The 21,639-nt window shown below is 53.9% G+C and overlaps 2 protein-coding genes across 9 annotated transcripts in view; one reads left to right on the top strand and one right to left on the bottom strand.

The window, feature by feature from the left end:
• Positions 1-1,360: 1,360 nt before the first annotated feature.
• TGIF2 (TGFB induced factor homeobox 2) lies at positions 1,361-7,634 on the top strand. Of its 2 annotated transcripts, none has more exons than XM_082773674.1 (3): positions 1,361-1,571; positions 2,381-2,619; positions 5,066-7,634. In XM_082773674.1, the coding sequence occupies exons 1-3, from the start codon at positions 1,535-1,537 to the stop codon at positions 5,633-5,635; spliced, it is 846 nt and encodes a 281-aa protein (XP_082629800.1). In that variant the 5' UTR covers positions 1,361-1,534; the 3' UTR covers positions 5,636-7,634. The 2 variants fall into 2 exon arrangements, with proteins under 2 accessions (XP_082629800.1, XP_082629801.1); XM_082773675.1 differs by lacking the exon at positions 1,361-1,571 and adding an exon at positions 2,007-2,257.
• An 899-nt stretch (positions 7,635-8,533) lies between these two features.
• The window catches only part of DLGAP4 (DLG associated protein 4), a gene marked incomplete at its 5' end in the record, with an annotated part of 63,410 nt that continues 50,304 nt past the window's right edge, over positions 8,534-21,639 (bottom strand). For 4 of the 7 annotated variants that reach the window (XM_082773028.1, XM_082773029.1, XM_082773027.1 and 1 more), the window contains 6 exons: positions 8,534-10,379; positions 11,199-11,351; positions 12,921-13,012; positions 14,686-15,095; positions 15,550-15,641; positions 16,997-17,358. In XM_082773028.1, coding sequence (XP_082629154.1) covers positions 10,164-10,379; positions 11,199-11,351; positions 12,921-13,012; positions 14,686-15,095; positions 15,550-15,641; positions 16,997-17,358 — 1,325 coding nt within the window. In that variant the 3' untranslated portion in view covers positions 8,534-10,163. Of the gene's footprint in view, positions 10,380-11,198; positions 11,352-12,920; positions 13,013-14,685; positions 15,143-15,549; positions 15,642-16,996; positions 17,359-17,763; positions 17,835-21,639 lie in introns of all 7 variants that reach the window. The other 3 variants (XM_082773032.1, XM_082773033.1, XM_082773031.1) reach the window with 3 other exon arrangements.

Here is a 21,639-nt window from a genome sequence, read left to right as displayed (position 1 = left end):
TCCGGCCCATCTCTCGTTGCAAACCAGAGCGATGCAGGTGCTGGCCATGACAAACAGCCTCTGTATATGGCAGCTCTCTCCAGCTCCTTTCCCTCTCAGACTCAAGCCCCTCTCCCATGCCCAGGCCCCCTAATCACCATAATCAGCTCAGTTCACACATTTGGGATGGACAATTCAGGGCTAAGAGCCTGGCGCCTGCTCCTATTGAAAGCCAAGTGAAGGGGTTTGAATCAGGGCTGCCTGAAAATGCCGGCAAATGCGCTGCTGCTCCGAAACAGACCTGTACCCTCCTGGGCACGGGGCTGGGGAAGGAGAGATCTCCAGCCTGGCCTCCCGGGCTCTCACAGTGCTGCAAAGCTGAACTTTTTCTCCTGCTTCAGGCTTGTATCGGTATGAAAAAAAGCCTGCAGTGACAGAAGTTTATTGGCAGCCCTTCTCAATACCCATCAGTGCCTGACACACGGGATGTGGCACTGCTGCTTGGAGCGGCTCTCCCTGTGGTTCCCTCCCATGGCTCACCCTGACAAAATGTGCCACCATACCGGGCATGGCCCCAGCTGGGCTCGGCGCTGCTCACGTGCGTGACCTGGCCAGCTGTGGCGTGGGCTCTGGCCAGCTGAGAGCGAGGAGTGACCTTTGTGCGTTGCAGAAAGGCGCACAGCACGCGACGGGGACATCCTATGGGAAGCCTCATCTGGGTCTGGCAGTGTGCCTGGGGGTAAGCAGAGCAGCTTGGTCTCCAAAACCCAAAAGGGTCGCTGTGGTTGCAGGGAGAGCGGTGGCGGCATGGTAAGGCCTCCAAAGACCTCGCCGCGTTGGCTGGCCCCACTCCTACGGGTGATGCTGCCCTGCACCTACGGGTGATGCCACCATGGTGGTGGGACAGGGACAGGGACAGGGCAGCGCGCAGGTCAGGGAAGGAGAAGGCGTGCTGTCCTCTGAGCAAACACCCTCTGGTGCTTTCCCAATCACCACGCTTGCTTTGAAACGCTTTCCAGCAGCACGGCAGTGCTTGCCGAGTTTCTGATTTCCCCTGCCCTAAGTTACAAAGCCCCCAAACGAAGCCCTGGCGGTGCCCCGGGGTCTGCAGCCCCCGTTCCCGGGCACGCGTCCGGCCGGGCCCTGCAGCCCGTGCCCACCGTGCCCCTTCCCCGCCGGCAGCGGGGCTCCGGGGACGGGAACGGTGAAGGGTCCGGGTCCGGGTCCGGGTCCGGGTCCGGGGGGGGGTCCCGGGGCGCCTCCAGGCACCGGCCGCACAAAGGCGCGGCGGGGGCGGGGGCCGGGCGGCTGCCCCGTGGGCCGCGGCGGTGACAGCCGGGGGCGGGCGGGCGGGCCGGGGGCGGGGGGCCCGGCCCAAGTTCCTGCCTCCTTGGGAACAAAGGGAACTCTGTCTCGGCATCTGTCACCGCCGCGGCCCGAAAACTTTTCGCCGCCGGCCCCGCCGCTGCGGGAGGGCCCCGCCGCACCCCGGCCCCGGCGCGGTGGCGGCGGCGGCGGCGGCGGCTGCGGCGCGACCCCCCCCCCGGTACGGCCCATGCAAGGCCCCAGGAGGCGGCGGCGGCGGCCCGGGGGTAAGAGCGGGCACACGGCACGACGGGGGAGCCCCCGCGGGCTGCCTGGGGCCGGGCCGGGCTGCGGCGGGGCGCTGCGGGGCTCGGCTTCCCCGTGCGGGGCGGCCCCCGCTGTCTTTGTGCGGCCGGGGCGGCGTGAAAAGTTTTCGCGAGTGCCGTCTCGGTGCGCCCGGGGGGGGTTTTGTTGGCGCTCGGCGCCGTTCCCCTTTGTTGTCGCGGGGTGTTGAGTTTGGGAGAGTTGCTTCGGGGCCGGGGGAGGCTTTTTGGTGGCTTTGGGGGTTTTCTTAGCGGCCGGGGGGTGTGTGTGGGGGGGGTGTGTGTGGGGGGGCAGCGTTTGGTTTCTGGCCTTTTTTTTTTTTTTTTTTTTTTTTTTTCTTCGCTCTCGCCGCGGTTTCGGGTTTCTTTCCCGTTTCCCGAGCTCCCCATGCGGGGCGGGCTCCCGGCTTTGTGTGGGCCGAGCGCCCCGCTACCTGTTGCGGCGGGGATGGGGGGGGGGGGGTGCCCGGAGCTGACAGCGGCCGCCCGGAGCCGCCCCGAGCCCCGCCGAACAATGAGCGGAGCCCCCCCGGCTCTGCCCCCTCCCGGCTCCTCTCGCTGCTTTGAGGGGGCAGCTCCTCGTGGACCCAGCCTGTGAAGTCCCTGCAGAGCTCCAGGGGCTGTGCTCGGGAAGGCTGGAGTGCTGTGGGGTGGGTGCTGGGGGGGAGCTGCCCCCCAAGCTCGGGCAGTGAGGGGGCTGCGTGCCCCCATCGGCCCCATGCCCCCAGCCAGGGCACCAGGTGATGTGCGCTGTTTGGTTTCCACCTCGCCAGGCTTTCACCAGGAGAGGTCCGCAGGCAGCTCCACCATGTCGGATAGCGACCCCGGGGAGGACGACGGCACCACATGCCTGGAACCGTCTCAGTTGAACAAGAGGAAAAGAAGGGGCAACCTGCCCAAGGAGTCTGTAAAGATCCTCCGGGACTGGCTGTATGAGCACCGCTTCAATGCCTACCCCTCCGAGCAGGAGAAGCTCAGCCTCTCAGGGCAGACCAGCCTCTCCGTGCTGCAGGTATGACCCGGTCCCCGTGCGCTGGGGAAGGGATGGACTGGGGCAGTCCTCTGAAGACCCCAGAGGACTTGGCATGCTTGAACCACGGGGCAGTAAGGAGGCAGAGAGGGAACGGCAGGGAGGCAGAAGTACTGTGTGTAGGCAGCCTCTAACTGGGAGAGGTCTGTGGCCCAGGGAGCAATGGAGCAGGCGTTTTTGGCTGGCCAGAAGATGGATTCAGATTGGGAAAAAGGAAGCGATACCACTCTGTTAGTAAATGCTGCCACGAGTGGGGGTTTCCAGGGGTTCGGGCTGCTTTATCCTGTTTCCCTGGGCACCCCTCAGCAAAGGGGCCAGGCCACCTTCCAGGTCAGAGCTGGGCAGGGGACAAGTGTCCCAGGAGAGAGTGCGCCATGCAGGGCTGGGCTCTGGCCTTGGGTGGACCACAGGTAGCACTGGGTGCTGGCTTGCCTGCTTGCCCTGGTCACACTGGCAATGTAAAGGGGAGCCCAGCCCAGCCGAGCTCACCTCCATGGGGCTTCCTCTGCACCTCTTGTCTCCTTGCCCTGCTCTCAGCGCAGTCCTGGCCAGCTGGCCCAGACACTGGTGTGTGGGCCGTGACAGTCTGTCTGGTTTCTCTCTCCCTGACCGGCACAGCAAACCTTCTTTTTTAATGTTTTACTTATCTATTGAAATGCTGGCTGAGCAACAGATTTGTGTCCAGCCAGCAGCTGGGCTGCTGCTGCAGGGCAGGCTGGTGGTGCTGGGGCGCTGTCAGGCGGATTGGCTGTGAAGCGGTGACCGGCCCAGGATGGTACTGGTGCTACTGGGCCCGATGGCTGTACCCAGCCCGGGTGCTGGGACCGGCCAGCACCACGCAGCCACCCCTGGGATGGAGTGGGGCATCCTCATTCTGTGGGGGGCAGCTGTGAGAAGGTGCTGGCCCTTGGCAGGAGGTGTGAGTGAGGTTTCTCCTGCTGTGGGAGCTCCGTACCCTCCCTTGCTCCGAGGTGACACACGGGGCACTGCTCGGCCATCCTCTGCCTGATGGGGTGGTGGAGTGGGACACCCCATGGCAAGGCAAGGCCGGAGAGGCCTCAGGGCCAGCCTCGGGAGGGGTGCTTGAACCAGCAGGGCCGATCCCACTCCCCCGGGCGCCTCCTGAGCGCAGTGGCCGAGCCGGGCCCTGCGCCCTGCAGTTTGTTTATGCGTGCCCCTGCCTGGCTGCCAGTGACGAGGCGGCGGCAGCACGGTGGCCCCAGGTCTCCAGGGCGACCGGGCAGCCTCGAGCCCCACGCAGAAAGCCGGGGTCAGGAAGCTGTGCAGGCTCCCGGGCCAGCCCCGCGGCTACCGGCCTCCCTGGCCTCATCCTCAGAGGGAGAGGGGTATGCAGCAGGGCCAGGCTTTTCTTCCCCAAGACCGCAGAGGATGCTGCTCTCATCACAGCGGTGTTTAAAAACGTGAAACATTAAAAATAAGCCTGCTTGCTTGGAAGGGGAACTGCCGAGGCTTGTCTAGCTCCCCCCCGCAAGCGAATGCCGTGCGGCAGCCTGCGTCCTGGCTGGGTGGTTGAGCGTGCCCGTCTGCCGCGCTCGCTGCGTGGAAGGAGCAGGAGCTGGGATTTCGTGGGGGCTCCTGGGCACTGCAGAGCCGGTTGGACTTTTTGTGGGTGCCAGGGTACAGCCCTCTGCTTGGGGATTTACAGCTGCTGATGGCCGTGGGAGCGCTGGAGCACGTCAAGGGCTCTTGGCAAAGGGGTTGCAAGGGAGTGTGTTCACAAGGAAAAAGGGGGTGAGTCTCACATATTTGAGAGCGTTAAATGCCAAATATTGTCTGAAAGACAAAAAAAGGACAACTGAGATTTTGCTGTGATTGAAGTTGTGGTAAGTTCTTTCTACCCAGGGGAAATATTTTACAGTGACAATGATTTAGGAAAGATTTTTTTTTTTTTTTTGCCTGATTTATTCTCTTCTAGTTGTTTTCTAGGAAGAAGGCAGTTTTTTTAACCTAGCTTTTTGTGTATGGTTGTTGCGTTTCTGAGGGGCTTCCAGAGGTGTAGCTGCAGAGGTCTGCCTCTTTTGCATCCAGCTGTTTGGAAATGCCTTTAAGGCCAGCTTTGCTAGTTAGCAGGAGGCACGGAGACACGTCAGTGAATTGCCGCCATCCCTGCTGTCCTTCAGGGGATGGGGAGCTCCGTGAGCGGGCAGTTTGGTATCAGAGATGTCGAGGGAGGGTGTGGGAGCTGTGCCCTGCTCTGCCTGCCCATGGGCAACCACAGCGAAGGTGCTGGGAGGAAGGGGCTGCCCAGGCAGGCAGGAAGCAGCCGGTGCTGAGGTTTCCATGCGCAGCCCCTTCTGGGGCAGCTCTGCCTCTGTGAGCCGTGGGAGAAGGAGGTGCGAGGCGGGGGAGAGCTGTGGGGGGCTCGGGAGCTGCTTGCTGACAGCGCTGCACGCCTCTCTCCTCCCAGATCTGCAACTGGTTCATCAACGCCCGGCGGCGGCTGCTCCCCGACATGCTGCGCAAGGATGGCAAGGACCCCAACCAGTTCACCATCTCCCGCCGGGGTGGCAAGGCTGGCGACGTGGCCCTGCCCCGGGGGGCTGCTGCTGGCTCTGGGGTGCTGGTGGTTCCTCCCATGACCGCGGCGGGGGCCACCAAGGTGCTGCCCATGTCCGTGTGCCCACAGGTACTGTGCCACCCCGCCCAGGCGCTGGGCAGCAACCTGACGGTGGCGGGTGCCCGCAGCCCCGAGCGGGAGAAGCAAACGGAGCCAGACCCTCACCCCAAAGCGCCGCTGGGTGCCGCCGGCAGCACCATGGCCCTGCTGGCACGGGCTGAGGCTGCCAGCCCCACCAGCGGACTGTTCAACACGCCGCCCCCCACGCCCCCGGAGCTTTTCGGCGACGACTTCAGCAGCTTCCAGCTGCTGGTGGAGGTGGCGCTGCAGAAGGCGGCCGAGCTGGAGTCGCAGCGCCAGGGCGGGCAGCTGCCCCTCTCACCCCAGCCTGAGCCCCCAGGGGCCTCCGTCGCCAAATAGCCCCCGGGCCAGGTCCCACGGGGTGCCCTTCCTCGGGGGTGCCCAGCCTCCAGCCTCGTGCCACCCACAGGGTCCCTTCTCTCCGGTCCGCAGGATCCCCTGTCTGCCTGCACCCCCAAACAGCTCATCTCAGAAGCGGACTCGTGCGTCCCAAGGGGCTCCGGTACCTCCGCTGGCCATGGGGGAGAGGAGAGGAAGGGCTGTCCTCGTCCTGTCCTGGGGAAACGCTCACCATCCTTCAGAGCCCTTGCCGTTTGCACTCCTGGTAGGGACAGGACGCCGGGTAGGCAGGAGGATGTGGCTGCTGCAGCCTGGCCAGTGTGGAAAAAAACCTCTGCAGCTGAGCGACGTCTCCTTGCCACGACCGGCACTCACTGTGCGAGGCCACGGAGCTCCCTCAGAAAACCTGCTGACTGCCCTGTCCTGTAAACAAGGGTCCAGCCAACACCACTTCTTCAGGGGGAGAGAGAGTTCTTTCTCTCTTTCCATTTAAAAAAAAAAAAAAAAAAGTTTGTGTCTGTTTTAAGGACCACAGATGAAAAGCTTTTTCTATGATTTCCTTTTTTTCTACCTTCTCCTGTTTTTATGGAGGACCTTTCTGGTACCTCGTGCTGGCCAGGAGCCGTGCCTTGCCTGGGGAGGCGCAAAGGACAGATGAACTGGAAACCTGAAATCTGTGGGATTTTCTTGCACAGAAAACCTGGGAGTCTCCTCTTCTGCCTTAGGGTGTTACAGATGCTGCCAGTAGAAAACTCCATGGTGCTGTTTAGCAGTTTTTTGTTGAAACATTTTCCCTCTAATTGTGATTTATTCTATTTTTTATTTTTTTTTATTTCTTCTACAAACATTTCCGCGACTTCCCTGTATTTCTCTCACGTTCCTGCTGAAGATGTGCACGTTGTCTCCTGGAACAGAGAGCGCGTCGCAGAGCCTGAGAAACGCCGACTGCAGGCTGCTGCTGCTGGGGGCGGACGCGAAGCTGAGACTGTGATTTTTTTTTGTATCCAACGCTTTTATTTTTAAAAAATATTTGGAAAGAAGCATGTTGTGGGCATGGGCTACCTGTGTGTCCCTCTGCAGGCGCAGCCCCCGGAATGCAGTTGTCTCATCAGCCAGGCGCGATGAGCCGCATGGAAGGCCGGGGGGGTGTGGGGGTGTCGAGTCCCTTCGCTCCCTGCTCCCCTCGTGCTCGGGGGAGCGTGGTGGGGCCGGTGCTGTGGTGCTGGTGACCTCTAGTGACAGCCGGCGTCTGTGGGGAGCAGGAGCCCGGGCACTGCAGAGGTCCTGGGACTATTGTTTCACTGTAAATTTAAGTTAAATAGTGATACGTACACACATATGTAACCTATCCTGAGAAACACTAATCCTAGGTTATTAGCCTGATTGTTAAGTTGCATGAATAGAGATAATGAGGTCCACAGGATCTGGTGCTCTGCAGCAGCTGGAGCCAGCAGTGCCAGAAGAAGGCAGTGATTTGGGGGTCTGTTTTTTCCCCTTTTCTTGTTAAGAGGAAAGGAGGGGGCGTTACCAAGTGCTTCAGGGGCCGGGGAAGGTTTACCGGTGGTGCCTCACTTTGCTGAGCGCTCCCATGCAGTGCAGGGATGGCTCCAACGCTGGTGGTTCCCAGCTGGGCAGGGGCACCAGCACAGTACTGCTGGGGCTGAGGCTCACCATGTGGCTACAAGCATTGCCTTCCTCAGCTCCCCCTGCTCCAATTTCTGTCCAGCCTTTGCCCTCTGCCTCCTTTCTGGAGCACATCCCTTATTTTGGGACAGCCTCCCTTATTTCTAGGTAGCCTACAGCGCTCTCTCCCTCCCAGGGGAGGGGGAAACTTTTCATTCACCCTCTCTTGTTTTTGCCTCAGTCAAACCAAAGCGGGAAGGGGCAGTGCTGCTGCACTGGGGGCACGAGCGCTGCCGCTGTCCCCGTAGGGTGGGGTTGGTGTCGCTGCCCTGAGGATGGACTGGGGGGGTGATGTTCTGAATGGAGCAAAAAACTACTGTAAATATATTTTTCTTTGTTCTTCTGTTGTCAAATAAAAGGTTTTTTTTTGGTTTTGTTATTTTTTTTTAAAAACACGAGATCTGAGCCAGGCTGGGTTATGTCATTCTTGTGTGGCTCACATACACCTCATGTGCTGGTGCCTCCTCACGGGCACGCTGCTGCCTGACCCCATGCAGGCCAGGGGCTGTGGAAGGATGGAGACACCTGGGGACATCTGTGGACAGCCGAGCCTCACCGCTGCAGCTCCGGGGAAGCTCCCGGGCAGCTCTGTGGAGGGGCAGGGCAGCGCAGGGCCCGGTGCCGGTGCCGGCCGCGGAGCGCTCCCCCCTCAGCACCGAGCCGCCGGGGGGCGGCCGCCGCTCTGCGCCTCGCCACAGCGCCAAGGGGAGGAGCCCCGCCCCCGTCAAAGCCCCGCCCGCCAATCAAGGCCCCGCCCCTGCCAGAGCCCCGCCCTCTCCCTCTGTGGCTCCTCCCCCTTTTCAGTGCACAGCCCGCGGCCATTGGCTAGGCGGACGGGCGCGCCCCGCCCCCTGCGCTTTCCCCGGAAGCACACCGGCCCCACAAGGCCCTTCCCCGCTGCGCAGCGGGGGCGGCCATTTTGTCTCGGCCGCCATTTTATGGCGGGAGCGGCCATTTTGTTAAACGTCACGGGGCTCCTCAGGGGTCCTCCGCCCCACGCGCACACCTCGACCCCTTCCCCCCCCTCCAAATAAAATAAAAAAATAAAATACCCACACCCTGTTAGTCTGCACCCCGAGCCCAACATTAAACGTGGGTCACATCATGGTCAGGGTCTGGTGGGATCCCCTTTGCTGCCAGATGGCAGCGGGAGCACCCCCAGTACCGTGCACTCACAGGACAGGACAACAGACAAGGCGCACTCTGGCATCGTTCAAGATTTCACTTTTATTTATTTTTTTTTTGCCTTCTGGATCACCAACACCCTCGCTGAAACTTCTTTGGGATTCCACCCCCACCCCCGTGAACGTAGCACGCTATCTCCCAGCTCAGCCGAACAAGTGAACAACAACAACAAAAAATCCCCAGCAAGATCGCTCAGGATGGGACCAGATGCTTATTTTGAGGGGGTGGCAGAAAACTGGGTGGTGGCAGTCCTGGCTTCAAGAAGTCAGACTGAAAAGGAGGCCTACAAAGGGGAAAAATGGGCTAAAAAATATTTAGCAATCCTTCCTCTACCCAAAGAGCAGGAAGATAAGGAAAAAATAGTCATCTGATTACACACAGGGTATATATTTTTACACACACTTTTACACACATCTAGATATAGTACATGTAAAAATATATGCTATACATATGCCCATTCTCACCAAGGTGCCTTTACTACACCGTCTGCACTGTGTGTGTGGGCATGTATACGTGTGTATGAATTAAATGTACAGGTACTACTAACTGTATATGTGCATATGTACACATACGTACAGGCGGGCAGCCTACTCTCAGCTACCCCTGCCTTCCTCTTTGTACAAAACCCAGTCCTCCCACCCTGAAATACCAGCATACTCAACCCAGCCCTCCCCTGCCCCAGCCCACTTTGAAACAGGTCCCATAGTGTAGCAGCTTCTTTCTCAACAAGCAATTCAGGGAAAATAATTTTGTGAAGGGCAGGGAAGAGGGAAAAAAAAAATATCAAAGTGAAGCATGTGGGGATCATGTCCATAGTTGCTCTGTGGTCCTTCTGTTCCCCTCCTGCGCCTGGGGTAGGGTACTGCTCTCGGGATCAGCCAGCCAACCACCATCCCTGCCCCTCTTTGCCAGCTTATTGCACGTTTGCTTCTGTACTGCATTTCAGCAACTCTGCATTACATTCCACAGGTCCTGTCATCCTCTCACTTCATTAACACAGGAATACAAACCCATGGCCCTATCCCTTCCCACCCCTTCTCCCCCCACCCCAATATCCCCATCAAAAGGAAAACAAAACCCAAGAAAGGCTGCTTGCTAGCAGAGTGCAACAGTAGTACACACTGAATAGGTGTTCTCTTCAGGAGCTCTGTGGAAGAGAGGTTATTTCTAACACAGTAAACAAAGCCATGCAGAGGGTAGGAGAAAAGGAGCAGAAGGGGGGAAAATAAAGGATGAAAGAACAGAACTAAGGAGGAGGAAGAACATAGGATGGCAAGTGCTCAAGGCTTCATGTTTTTTGTTGTCCTCTTCTTGTAAACAAGCTAATAATTCTCATTAGATAGAACAAGTAAAAATATTGAAGTTCCAAGTTGAGGGGCTGGAATTTCCAGGAGTATGTTCAATCCATTCAGCAACACCACAGCCAGTGAGAAAACGAGGGGTATGTTTTTCTTTTTTTTTTTTCCTTTTTTTTTTTTTTTCTTTTTTTAAAATCTTCATTACTTAAAGCTGAGAGAAAAAAAAGCCAACTCAGGAGCCCTTTTCAAGGATGGCTCATTGTCTCTAGACTGAATAAATCACACTAGTTTAGAGAGAACCTTTTTTTTTTCCTTTTTAATGACTTATAAAAACCACGCGGTTCCTTCCTCTGCCCCTTTGCTCAAAGGCGGGTCTGTGCCTCAGGGACGTAGATCTCGATGCTGTCTGCGCTCTCCGTGGCCGAGTTCTGCCGGACAGAAGCAGCCCGCTTGGCTGCCATGAGACGCTTGCGAGCTTCCTGGCGCTGCTTGTCTGAATCAGAGGCTCTGTCCCGGTTCAGTTGGGATTTGGACTTGGCTGGCTTCTTTGGCACTGGAGGGGGTGGTTTCTTCTCTTCCTTTAGGGAGACAGTAAGGAAAAACCCAAACATAAAATAAAAATGCACATACAGAAGCTTGCTCTCTGCTATGGTGGGGACTCACGTCCTGAGGGACTAAGTAATGAGATTATGGAGTGTCAGGGGAAAGAAGCAGCAGCGCTTCCCAAGTGAGACACTCATCATAAATTCAGCTTTCCCAACTTCTAGAAATGGAACATTTTGTACTTCAAATTTGTACAGAGAGGTGTTCTGTGGCCCAGACTGGAGCTTTCTGGCTATGTCTGTAGCCCAGCTGTGGGTCAGGGTACAGCAGACAGCATCTGGAACTGCAAAATTTTAATATGCTGTCCTGCTTGCAGCCATAGAATCTTTTCTCCCCTCATATCTGGTAAAGCAGCCTGGCCCTGGTACACAGCCCACCCTGAATTTTGAAAAGGCTCCAGCAGATGCTTTTTATACCACCCAGATACCAGGAATAGTTGCAACCTACTTATGCAGTGCTTTTAACACTAGAGGCCTCCTCTGCATCACCGCTTTAAAAGCACCACTCCTCTCTCCCCATCTTAATATTCTTCCTCTTGTACAAAATTGTTTCCACTGTTACTCAAGAGGAATGTTCTCAATGCATTGCAAGGCTGTGACTGCATGCATGGGGAAGATGGTTGACAGACAATGCAATCTTATAGTACAAGTGCTAAAAGCATTATCAGAGGCAGCTGTAGTATATGGAGAGATTACACTGCATAACTAGAAGGTTGTAAAGGTCCTACAGACCTTCTAATTACAGGAGGAGTTGATGCAAGGTGCTCTGGCCACTCCAAACTGCCCCACACTCACCTTTCTCTCTGGTGTCTCTGCCAATTGCCAGCTATTAGCTTTCAGGTGGTACAGCTCATCAAATTTCATGCTGATGTCTTCAATGGACAACTGCAGGAGATCCCAAAACCCAGCTAGGTCCTGGGCTGTGGGTCTGGGATTGGCGTTAGGATTCTAACGGGGAAAGCATAAAAGCATGTTAGAATACACCTTCCTGACAAGTAGAGCAGTCTGCACAGGGTACGTATACACCCCTTTTAAACCTTACAGCTGCCCAATGACTGAAACTTCAAGAACACATAAGAGACACCAGCCCGAAGAGGACAGAGGCACATGACCATCATTTACAGTCAAAAATATTTTTGTAGCAAACAGGAGGCAGAAATCCTGATGACATTTCTCCTTTAGGAGCCTGAAATGTAATCCTGAAAAGGCACTGTAGTAAAAAGCAATCGGACTCTTCTCCCCAAAGCACCCGCAGTTAGTCCAGCCCCACAGCAGTAACACCCAGCTGAAGCTCCCCAGCATGTGATTAAGCTAGAACACAGTTTTGTACTCAGATCATAACTTTGAAGTGCGTAACAATGGAAATTGATACAGCACAATGCAAAACACAGCTCTGACACCTGGAGAAATTGCATGCTGGCCTTCTCACAAGCAAAATTCAAAATTGTCTCACTCAGATCACTTTGCTACATGCCCCTGAGAGAGTATCAGTATTTCTCAGGCTAGGTTGAAAAACTAAGTAGCTAAAGTAAGTCTTTCCCCATTATAAACAGAATTTCCCCAATTTTCAGGTATATGAACTGCCATCATAAGCCTGCATTTTCTTAGGGAAGCACGGGATCAAATCTGAGCAGCACAGCACAAAGCGTTAAAGGAAAGCTTCAGCACAGAACCCTGCTGAAAGCCTGGCTGCTGGTGGTGTTGCTGCTCATCTCTCAGCCATGTTCAGCCAGAGATTAGCACGGAGATGCCCAGCGCTTCAACCCCTTCCTTCTCAAGTTTCTTGCAAATAAAGGAGAATGTACCTCAAGAATTCTGCAAAATCCATGCCTTGATAAAGCTTGAGGGATTAAAAAACAAAAACAAAAACCCCAAACCCAGATTCTCACTCATCCCTAAGTTATCTCCATTTAGATCTCAGCAAGGGCAAGCCTTTGCATTACATTCAGAGAGATCCAATTCAAACAGTGCTTTGTGACCAACCAGGGACAGTCTACTGGGACAGTAACCATCCACATAAACTACATGCAAAGCAAGCATATTTGGAGAGGAACAGTAGCCTTTACAAACACTGCCCCCATTTGGCAAAATCTGTGGTTCACCTCAAAAAGTCCTTTGGAAGTAACAAAGGAGAGTTGGTTTCCAGGACACGCAGCAGAATGGCTAGCTGACATACAAGAGCTACAGAGAGCATCAATGTATTTGGTGTACCCTGATTAGCAGTTCAAGAAAATTCCTGCGATAGCATGAGCACCAAAAGGAACTGCAAACACTCATCCCTGAACAGAGCACAGCCTAAGAACTGCCCAAACAGCCTCCTACTGCTCACCTGCTATTTAAAAACAGCATTCATCCATTGTGGCATGGTGTACAGCTGCTTTGGCTTTGCCCTGCAACCCTGTTCCACTGACAGCAGCCTGTTAGTTAATACCTGATAGCCTTCCTGTTTTGCTGTTGAAACAGATGCGTTACCCTCCCAAAAACAAACAAACAAACAGGAAAAAGAGCCAGACTCACCAAGTTTTGTTCACAGAGGCCGTGGAATTGCTGGAACTTCTGTGACATTAGTAGCTGCGCACTGCCCACTGCACTCAGGACTTTTCCTAAGACTGCAGTAGTGGGGGAGAAAAAAGGACCTCAGTTGAACAGACCATCAAATAGAGCCACAAATTCAAGTGTTTGGAGCAAGGAACACTCTTGAGTCATTAGGAGTTCCAGAGGTTCACCAAGGAACTACCTGTTCTCTGATAAAGAAGCTGCACTGAAACTGCAGTCTGTGATTGGCTTTGCAATCTGTTATTGCTCCTTCTAGAGCAGGCCAAAAGCAGGCCAACAGACCGAGATCGTGATATCAGAGCTCGCAGGAAGTTCCTTAAGCAGGCTTCAGCCCACCAAACAAGCCACAAGCACCACCTCAGTGAGTAGATCTGTTGGCACCTGCTCACAGACCATAACCTGCTCTTCTGGTCACAAACAAGGCAAAGATGGCAAGGGGCAGGAAAACTGCCTCTGATCTCCATTTACCAGAAGGAATTCAAATACTGACTGGCAAGGGATTTTAATCAGGATGTTTTTAAAATCCAGGACTTTATGCTGCTCTTAGTGAATCTCCAAGAAACCTTTGAGTATAGCAACATTCTTCTGCTCAGTAATGGAAGAACACTGAATACGGGCTTTTCCATTCCAAAGGCAGGGTTGAGAGGCCCACAGTGTACGCAAATACATCGTGAAAAGGGTTGAAACGTGTTTTCTCCTCCCTGGCCTGCTGCAGCATCTACTGAATTGGTTCTGAACGTTTATAGATCAGTGCTTGGCCAGACAGCCATAAGCTGGGCTTTCTTTAAACGCACTATGTTCTCTGTTACAGAATCTGCTAGGAGATTGCTCTTAAGGTCAGTCTCCCTGTCTTTTCTTGGCAGGGAGACCTGATAGACCCCACCCCCTGGAGGCTACCAGAACCCTGGCTCTGCCTGCCCAGCTTGGCAGCCAGCACAGCATCGCCATGCAACAGGATTAGAGATTAGTTGCCCCCACCCCCAACAGTGACAGTGAGCTATACCCAAGTCTCATCATCGTTTCAACTTTCTCAGATACTTACAGGCCCCAAAGATCGTGCCCCCTGCAGCCTAGGTAGCCGCTTTTGTCACTCTGTACGCATCTAGGCATGATTTTAATTGTAAACAATACAATTTTTGCTATCTCATTTTAAAATAATGAAACAAGCCCAACTGGGCTGAACCCAATAAAGTCAAGTGGCCTTATGTTTCCTGTATACATACTTTTGGCGTATTTAGTGTGAATTCATTACAGTGTTCCTGTATGAAGAACCCTCCTCTTGGCTGTTAAGACAAGCCCAATTAGGCAGGCTCAGCAGTCACAGTTCCTTCTGCCCCACCACCAAGTAGATTTTCACCTGTCTACTCAGCTACAATGGGTTAGGCAGGGACAAAGACCTCACAGCCTCCCTAAAAGCAATTTAGTCAAGCTTTCAGCTGTTTTGACTTGTCAGTGGATGATGGCAGCTTCTGAAGTCTTCTCTACTGCATCTTAGTATTATTTCTTACCCAATCTGCTAGAGAAAGTTGCCTTATCCTTTCCTATCCTATCCTTTCCAAGAACAGACTGCTTCTTGTCCCACCCTCACCTCCAGGTTTCGCCATTACCCTGTGGCAATCAGCCAGCTAACCACAGAAAGCTAACCCAATACTTGGCTTGAATTCTTTCTCAAAGGAAGAGCTGCTAGGCTGCTCCAGGTTAGCATCCAGAGGCTGGCAGCACCTACCTTCTTCAGAGAGATTGTTCTCTTTGGTCTCCTGGTCCATCTGGCGGCACCAGCCTTCTAAACGTTCTGTTTCTGCCTGAAGCAGCTTCAGAAACCAGTACCCATCCCGCCGGCAGGCTCCTGGCTGTATGGGTTCTGATGGCGAGGTGGAGGATGTCTCAAGCCAAGGGTCAGGAGGAGGGAGAGAGGAAGGTTCCAGGGCTGGGTCACTGTTATCTCCATAGGAGAGGTTTCTCTTCATCTGTGAGGGCTTGGCTGGTTGCCTGGTACTAGTATCAACACTAACAGAGTTGTTGTGTTGGGGGCACTCAGCAACACTTCTCTCAGATGATTTACAGATAGAGTTATTAGGTTCCTGCGTGTCAGAGTCTGTGTCCTGTTTGGAGGACATACTGCGAGAGTGATTGTTTCTAGAGAGATCAGAAGCAAACGTATTAAATAGCAGAACACAACGGGGCTGGCTGCACACATCAACAATGAAATGCATTTGTTTATTAAGGCTGCAGCTGAGCTTTCCCCTGCCCCTCCTCACACACAAACACACACCACACATTCAGACAGACAGAATTATAAGGTTGCCTGCTTACTGCAATAGGCCATTCAGATGAGAGGACTGATGAACATCTATAATTACATCTTGGACTTTTTATTTTATTTCGAACCCCCATTGATTTGGCTGTTTACAGAACAAGTGCTGTTTTCAGCGGTGTGTGCTGCAGAGGAAGAGCTCTCCACGGGCCCCCATTCTACCCCACTTGCATTAGAACAAAGAACGGGAGAAGGAGAAGGCCTAAGCAAAACTAGAGGGAAGAGCAATTTAAAAGAAAAGAGTAAGAATTGCAAAAGCCTGCGTCTTTCACTTACCGCCACTCGTCCTCTACCTGTACCCCGATGGACTGGAATTTGGTGGCTGGTGGAGGAGGCTCCTCTTTTGCCACTGGCTGAAGGCAGTCAACCTTATTGAACAAAAAAATACAGACAAAAACAGACACAAGAACTTGCTGCTGGAATTCACAGTAGTAGACCGGGAGGGCTGCTGCACACACACACACACACACAGCATGCAGACACCACACGTCAACTGGAGGGCTGTGCTAGAAGAGGTGCGAGGCTGCTGCTCGTGTTTGCCTCCACTTGAGCACCAGGACTGCTGCTAGGTGGCTGCTCTGAGGGCACCTGGCTCTAACATCTGCTGCTGTTTGCACAGCAGTGGCTGGGGAAGGGCTGTGTGTGCCCAAGGGAGCAGCATCTGCATGTGGTGGGTGAGAGACTGGCCGAGACCAGGGAGCTTCCTGAGAGGGCAGTGATCTGATTAAGGCTGACAGCAAAACCCAGCTTCCTCTCTCCCAGGGACTGACACCTTCCATAGCCCTGGATAAGAGGCTTAGAAGGTTTTAGAAAGGAAATCCAGCTGCAGGGCAGGTAGGCTAGGAACCATCTCAGAAAATGAAGAGGAGAGAAGTCAGCATCTCCAATGCAACTTCTCTTGCTTACTGCTCTTTTAACACATTTTGCCCTCCTAGCCACACGAAGAAGCCTGGCCCAGCTCCTACATTCGGACTTGCCCGAGTGCCCCAGGTCCCACCTGCAGGTTATAACCCACAGCACGGAGCCAGCACTTTGGGACAGAAACACTGCTTGCAGGGACCAGTCACCTGTACCTGGGAAATCTGTTCTCAAGAAAAGGTTGACAATCGCAGATGATAACCCTTGCTGGATAAAAGCATGGGTTTATGCTACTCGGTGGGATCTCATTTGACTGTATAACCTACAGCTCATTACCACCAGTTTCCACAGAGTTAAGTGCTTCCAGCAGGAGCAGTAGCAACCCACTGGCGCAGCCAGCCACCAAGGAAGTGCTCCTGGCATGCCTACAGCCCTGGGACCAACTCACACTGCAGCAGCCCACACCACACAGACAGCAAGTAGGACAGCCCACCACTCAAAGTTGTCCCAAAAAACATGAGGGACAAGGAGCAGACTGACACTATGTAATACAATACAGAGCACAGGGTCACCCGCAGGTGTACTAGCAGTACAAGGCCTCTTTAGAGAGACACTTGGTTAACAGGGCCCCACTGCTTTATGAAGTGTTTTAATTTTGTACTAAAATAATTTATTCCTTTCTGGTCTGCTATGAACAGCTTCTGCTGTATTTCACCCCAGGAACATGGGAAGTTAGTCTGACAAGCTATTCTCTTGCTATTTGAGGTGAGTTCAGATGCGCACCTGGTCACACAAAATGCACACGCTAAATGGATGGGCTAAGGACATTCCTTAGGACACAGAGGAAAACAAAACTGTTCCATACTTGTATTCCTATAGACGACAGCTTTCTCTTGGGGACGTTTTCCACTTTAGGCTCTTCGTTAGTCAGAGTCCCTTTGTCACTTTTCAAGGTTGCATTTTTCTGTGGTAATTCTGGAGTGTCTCTTGCTGGAGTCACAACACTGCCCCGTGTCACGCTGGGTGTCCTGGTGCTGTCCAAGCTGTCTGAAGAATTGCTCAGCCCTGACTGGCTGGTCACCTCGCTCTTGTGGTCCTGGCTGTCCAGGTAGGTGTCCTGCGCTGATTCAGTGCTGCTCTGCACAGTGACAGAGATGAACGGCTTTGATGTGGTCCGAGGTGGGACAGGAGGTGGAGTCTTTTTATATGCCACTAGGCATGATGAACCTGCAGGGACGGAGGTGGGAAGAACGGAGAATGCAAGAGACAGATTGGAGAGAGAGGGAGAGGGAGAGAGAGAGGGAGAAACACAGTAAAAGAGAAAGAAAAAGCAGGTCAGTCACAACATCCAAGAAGAGCCTCCAAGTAGAAGCTGGAGGCAAAAATGCAGCAACAGCCTACAGCCAGCAACTCACACCGGGTAACCCACACCAAAGCATACTGGGAAGCAAAAGGCAGAGCCAGAGCTAGCTTGCAAAAGAAGTCAAAAGGAATTCCATGATGGGTGAAAGGCTAGAAGCAGAGAAGAAGTACAGAGAAGCCTCCCAAGGATGCTACAAGGTTTAGCAAATATAAGCCTCCACGGTGGGGGAATTCTGTTTGGCTAAGCACTATGTTTTAGTGTCCTAGTACAGCCAAGGGTCTCAGCTCTTTGTCCCATCAGTTGACAAATTTCAGTGTCTGGATCAGGGTGGTGGTTTTTCCTATAAAAATGGAAAGAAGCCATAAAGTGTATTAGATGTTGATGGTAGGAATGAACATTTGTGAAGTACCTTAAAAAGAAAAAACAAAAAACAAACACTATCTGCTATGCATTTACAGCAAAATACATCGTGCTGGATCCTACAGCCTGAGACAGGCCAGGCAGTGTTGCTCCACATCCCCAGGTCCAACCAGTATCGAGGCTGAAGATGTGCTCCCAGTGTGAGCACACACAGAAAACACATCGACTACATACGTATATATACACGGCCACACATCAGACAGGAGCAACTAAACAAACAGGTGACAGCAGCAGTGGCCTTATCAAGGTGGACCCTCCAGCAGCTGGGCTCACTTTATCTGCCCACTGGATGGCCTCTGGATCCCCGGATCTGAGCCTGATGCTGAGGTACCACCCCAGCTGCAGCACAGTCCATCACACCTACACAGGACCGCGTGCTCTCGCTCCAGGCCCGCCTCATCCCCTTGTTCCCAAGGCTTCGTCGCCAACTCCCTGGCTCACCTGGGCTGGCCTTCCCCAGCAAGCACACAGCCCTGGGGATCAGATCTCACTCTCGATCAGATCTCCCAAATCCCTGCCCTTATCCCACCTTTGGTCTAGCAAGTCCTATGTCACGGCAAACCTCTGTGCCCCCAGAACGCGTCGGACCCCTTGGCAGCAACCCCCTTGGCCCACAAGACCCAGAGAACTCATGGTGCTGGGCCTGGCTACCGGGCTGGTGGCTCTTCTAGGAGAGCCCCGTCCCCAGGAGACCTCGCTTTGGGTTCCCCCCCGCTGTTGTGTGCCCCCACACTCCTTGAGCTCACATGGATGGAGCTGCGATGGGCTGGTGGCCCCTGGAATGAGCCTAGCAGTAGCCCAGCAGGGTTTTACATGGACTCCCCCTCCTGCCATTGCCTCCGAGCCCCTTTGCGGGCTGAGCAGCTTGTCAAATAAGCTAACAATCTTCCTCATAATAATGAGAGGCCCGCACCATCCTTTGTCCTCGCATGGCAATCCCAGCCATCAATTCACAGATAGAGATACCTCACAGATCGCTGTCGTTATACAATACTGATGACAACTGCATCATTTCCACCCTCCAAGTAGCCACTGGCACATTAATAAATCAAGCACCAGATCAGAAGCAGGTCAGGAGTCCTCCATCCACCTGGGGACTGTGAGGGCAGGTCCTGCTGCTGCTTCCCAACGTCACCTTCCAACAAACCACACGGCCTGCATGCCCCAGGGAGCTCACAATAGCACATTTGAGAGAGATATATATATTTTTTTTAGGGTAATTGGACACAGCCATGAACAATTCTGGCTCAGCCCATCACAGGATGCTCTCTGTTTCTTGAGTAGTTTCAGCACTAATAAGTGAGAAGCAATGAATGAACCTGATCAGAACTGCGTACAGGTGTGGGAAGTGATGTTTCGGGTGACCTGAGCCTCACAACTCCTTTTTCTCTGCAGAAATGTCCCTGTGTAGTCAACTGCTGCTGCAAGCACTTGCAGGGTGCCCCGGGGCCTGCATCAATCTTTGATGGGGTCAGAGCCCCTCCCAGGCACCCCCAGTAGCACAGCCACATCCTCTGCAGCAAAATTGCACAGCTACACATTGTGCACTGCTGACTTGTTACACATGCCCACATCTACCACATTAATAGCTGCAAGCTCCATTCCAAAGGGAGCTAAAAGGTAGGGGTTACAGAGAAGGAGATCTATGTTTCCAGAAGTATTTATGTGCCTGAAGATGCTGAGAAGCCCTGTAATGGTCCTGCTGTTACAGGAGAACTAGGGAGCCCGTGAGGCTGCCAAACAGGCTGCCTTTCAGCGTGAATCCAAACAGGAACTCAGAACGACAGAGCTAATAGCTGCTCCCTCCTGCCCTTAATACACAGAAGTCCAGAACAAATTGAGCAGCATCCTGATGGCCACAAGAGCAGGACCTCTCCTAACTGCTCATCCCAGCCCCCACACCACCTTCTGACATGAGTCCCTCTTGCAGCCTTGTGGGCCATGCAACAGGGAGCCACGCAGCTGAAATATATCCAGGACAATTCAGCCTGACCTGTTCCTGGTACTATTCCTTGTGTTGGCACAAGCCACAGAAACTGCCCAGGGCAGCCTGAGCCCACAGCTGCTGTGTGTCCAGCTGGGACAGGAACTTATTATGCACTTTAAGAACCACCCACAGTCATTTCCTAGAAGGTCAGATACAAACGCTGCAACTTGTTAAATTTATGGGCCAAAACACAGCTACACGCATCTTCGAGCCAATGGGTCAGTCATGTAACAGCGTGCCCCTGCACTGCAAGGTCCCTGCTAACTGATGGCTCCAGCAGTATCAGCATTCCCTTCCCACACCACCTCCTTCCTCAGCAGGGTGCAAACTCATACAGCAGGGCGGCAGCGGGACTTGCAGATGCTCAAGCAATGCTAGGTCAGAACTGTCTTCAATCAGTCTCACCCCTGGGATGCTCAGTTCAGCAGAAACCCTAGATCAGATGGCACCACTTGTACAGGCTGAAGGGCAGCACAGAGCCGACCTCTGCACACAGCGCTGCTTTTCTGCATCTTGTTTGTCATGCGTTTGAATTGCCAGCTCAGCAGGAGGCAGGGGGATGCTAGAGCACCAGCTACTGCAGGACTGCCTCCTCTTTCCCCATGATCCCTGCTGGACATCCCAACACCTCCTTCAGTATGCTGTAAACCTGGTCAAGTTAAAACTTGACTGTTACAGATGTTTGCCTGCTCTGCTCTCTCAGGACAAACTCTTGGCTGCACCTACACAGCCACGAGGTCAGATTGGTGCAGTGCTCATGTCAGCACAGCCAGGAGAGCATTCCCCCCCAGCTGTACACCTGAACAGCCTCTTGGGTGCGTGGTGAAATAGCTCATCTGCACATACACCTGCTCACGCAGGATGACTCTCTGGTGACTGCTCTGGCAAGTGGAGGAAGAAAGTTCAGCTCCAGACATGCGCTAGGGAGTGTGAAAGCAGCCTGTGCTCAGGTGCTGAGCTCACTGCTGCCTGCTGGAGCACAGCAAGGGAGGGAGGAGATTGTGTCTGCTCTGCCCTGGTGAGGCCCCACCTGGAGCATTGTGTCCACTTTTGGGGCCCCCAGCACAAGAAAGATGTGGGGCTATTAGAGTGGGTCCAAAGGAGGGCCACTAAGATGGTCAGAGGGCTGGAGCACCTCTCCTATGGAGAAAGGCTGAGAGAGATGGGGCTGGTCAGCCTGGAGAAGAGAAGGCTCCAGGAGACCTCCTTATGACCTTTCAGCACTTAAAGGGTTCTTATAAAAAGGACAGAGAAGGGCTCTACTTGTGTAGATAACGATAGGACAAGGGGGAATGGTTTTAAACTGAAAGAGGGAAGAATTAGATTGGATGTTAGGAAGAAGTTCTTCACTCAGAGGGTGGTGAGGCACTGGCACAGGTTGCCCAGAGAGGCTGTGGATGCCCCATCCCTGGAGGTGTTCAAGACCAGGCTGGATGAGGCCCTGAGCAACCTGATCTAGTGGGTGGCATCCTTATGGCAGGGGGTTGATACTGGATGTCTTTGAGGTCCTTTCCACCTCAAGCCCTTCTGTGACTCTATGCCACCAAAACGCAGGAAGCTGATGCTGCCACATGTACCAGGAGGCTGTAGCAGCTAAGACAAGCAAAAACCACCCCAAGGGGAAGAGGAGAAAGCCCGCCCGCATGACCCTCCAATTAAAAATACCCACCTGACACATCCTTACCATTCTGCACCTGGCACTCAGCCACAGCGTGCCCCGTGTCACCTCACAGAGAGC

Source organism: Aythya marila, assembly GCF_965140915.1.
Source record: "Aythya marila genome assembly, chromosome: 16".
NCBI lineage: Eukaryota > Metazoa > Chordata > Aves > Anseriformes > Anatidae > Aythya > Aythya marila.
The sequence above is the reverse complement of the archived record's forward strand: the minus strand, read 5'-3'. Positions and strand labels throughout refer to the sequence as shown.

Excerpts from the sequence above, each read along its gene's own strand:
- TGIF2 (XM_082773674.1), top strand. The coding sequence starts at position 1,535 with ATGCAAGGCCCCAGGAGGCGGCGGCGGCGGCCCGGGG. Across the intron at positions 1,572-2,380 it reads GCGGCGGCGGCGGCCCGGGG|GCTTTCACCAGGAGAGGTCC; the intron begins GTAAGAGCGGGC and ends CCACCTCGCCAG. Across the intron at positions 2,620-5,065 it reads CCAGCCTCTCCGTGCTGCAG|ATCTGCAACTGGTTCATCAA; the intron begins GTATGACCCGGT and ends CTCTCCTCCCAG.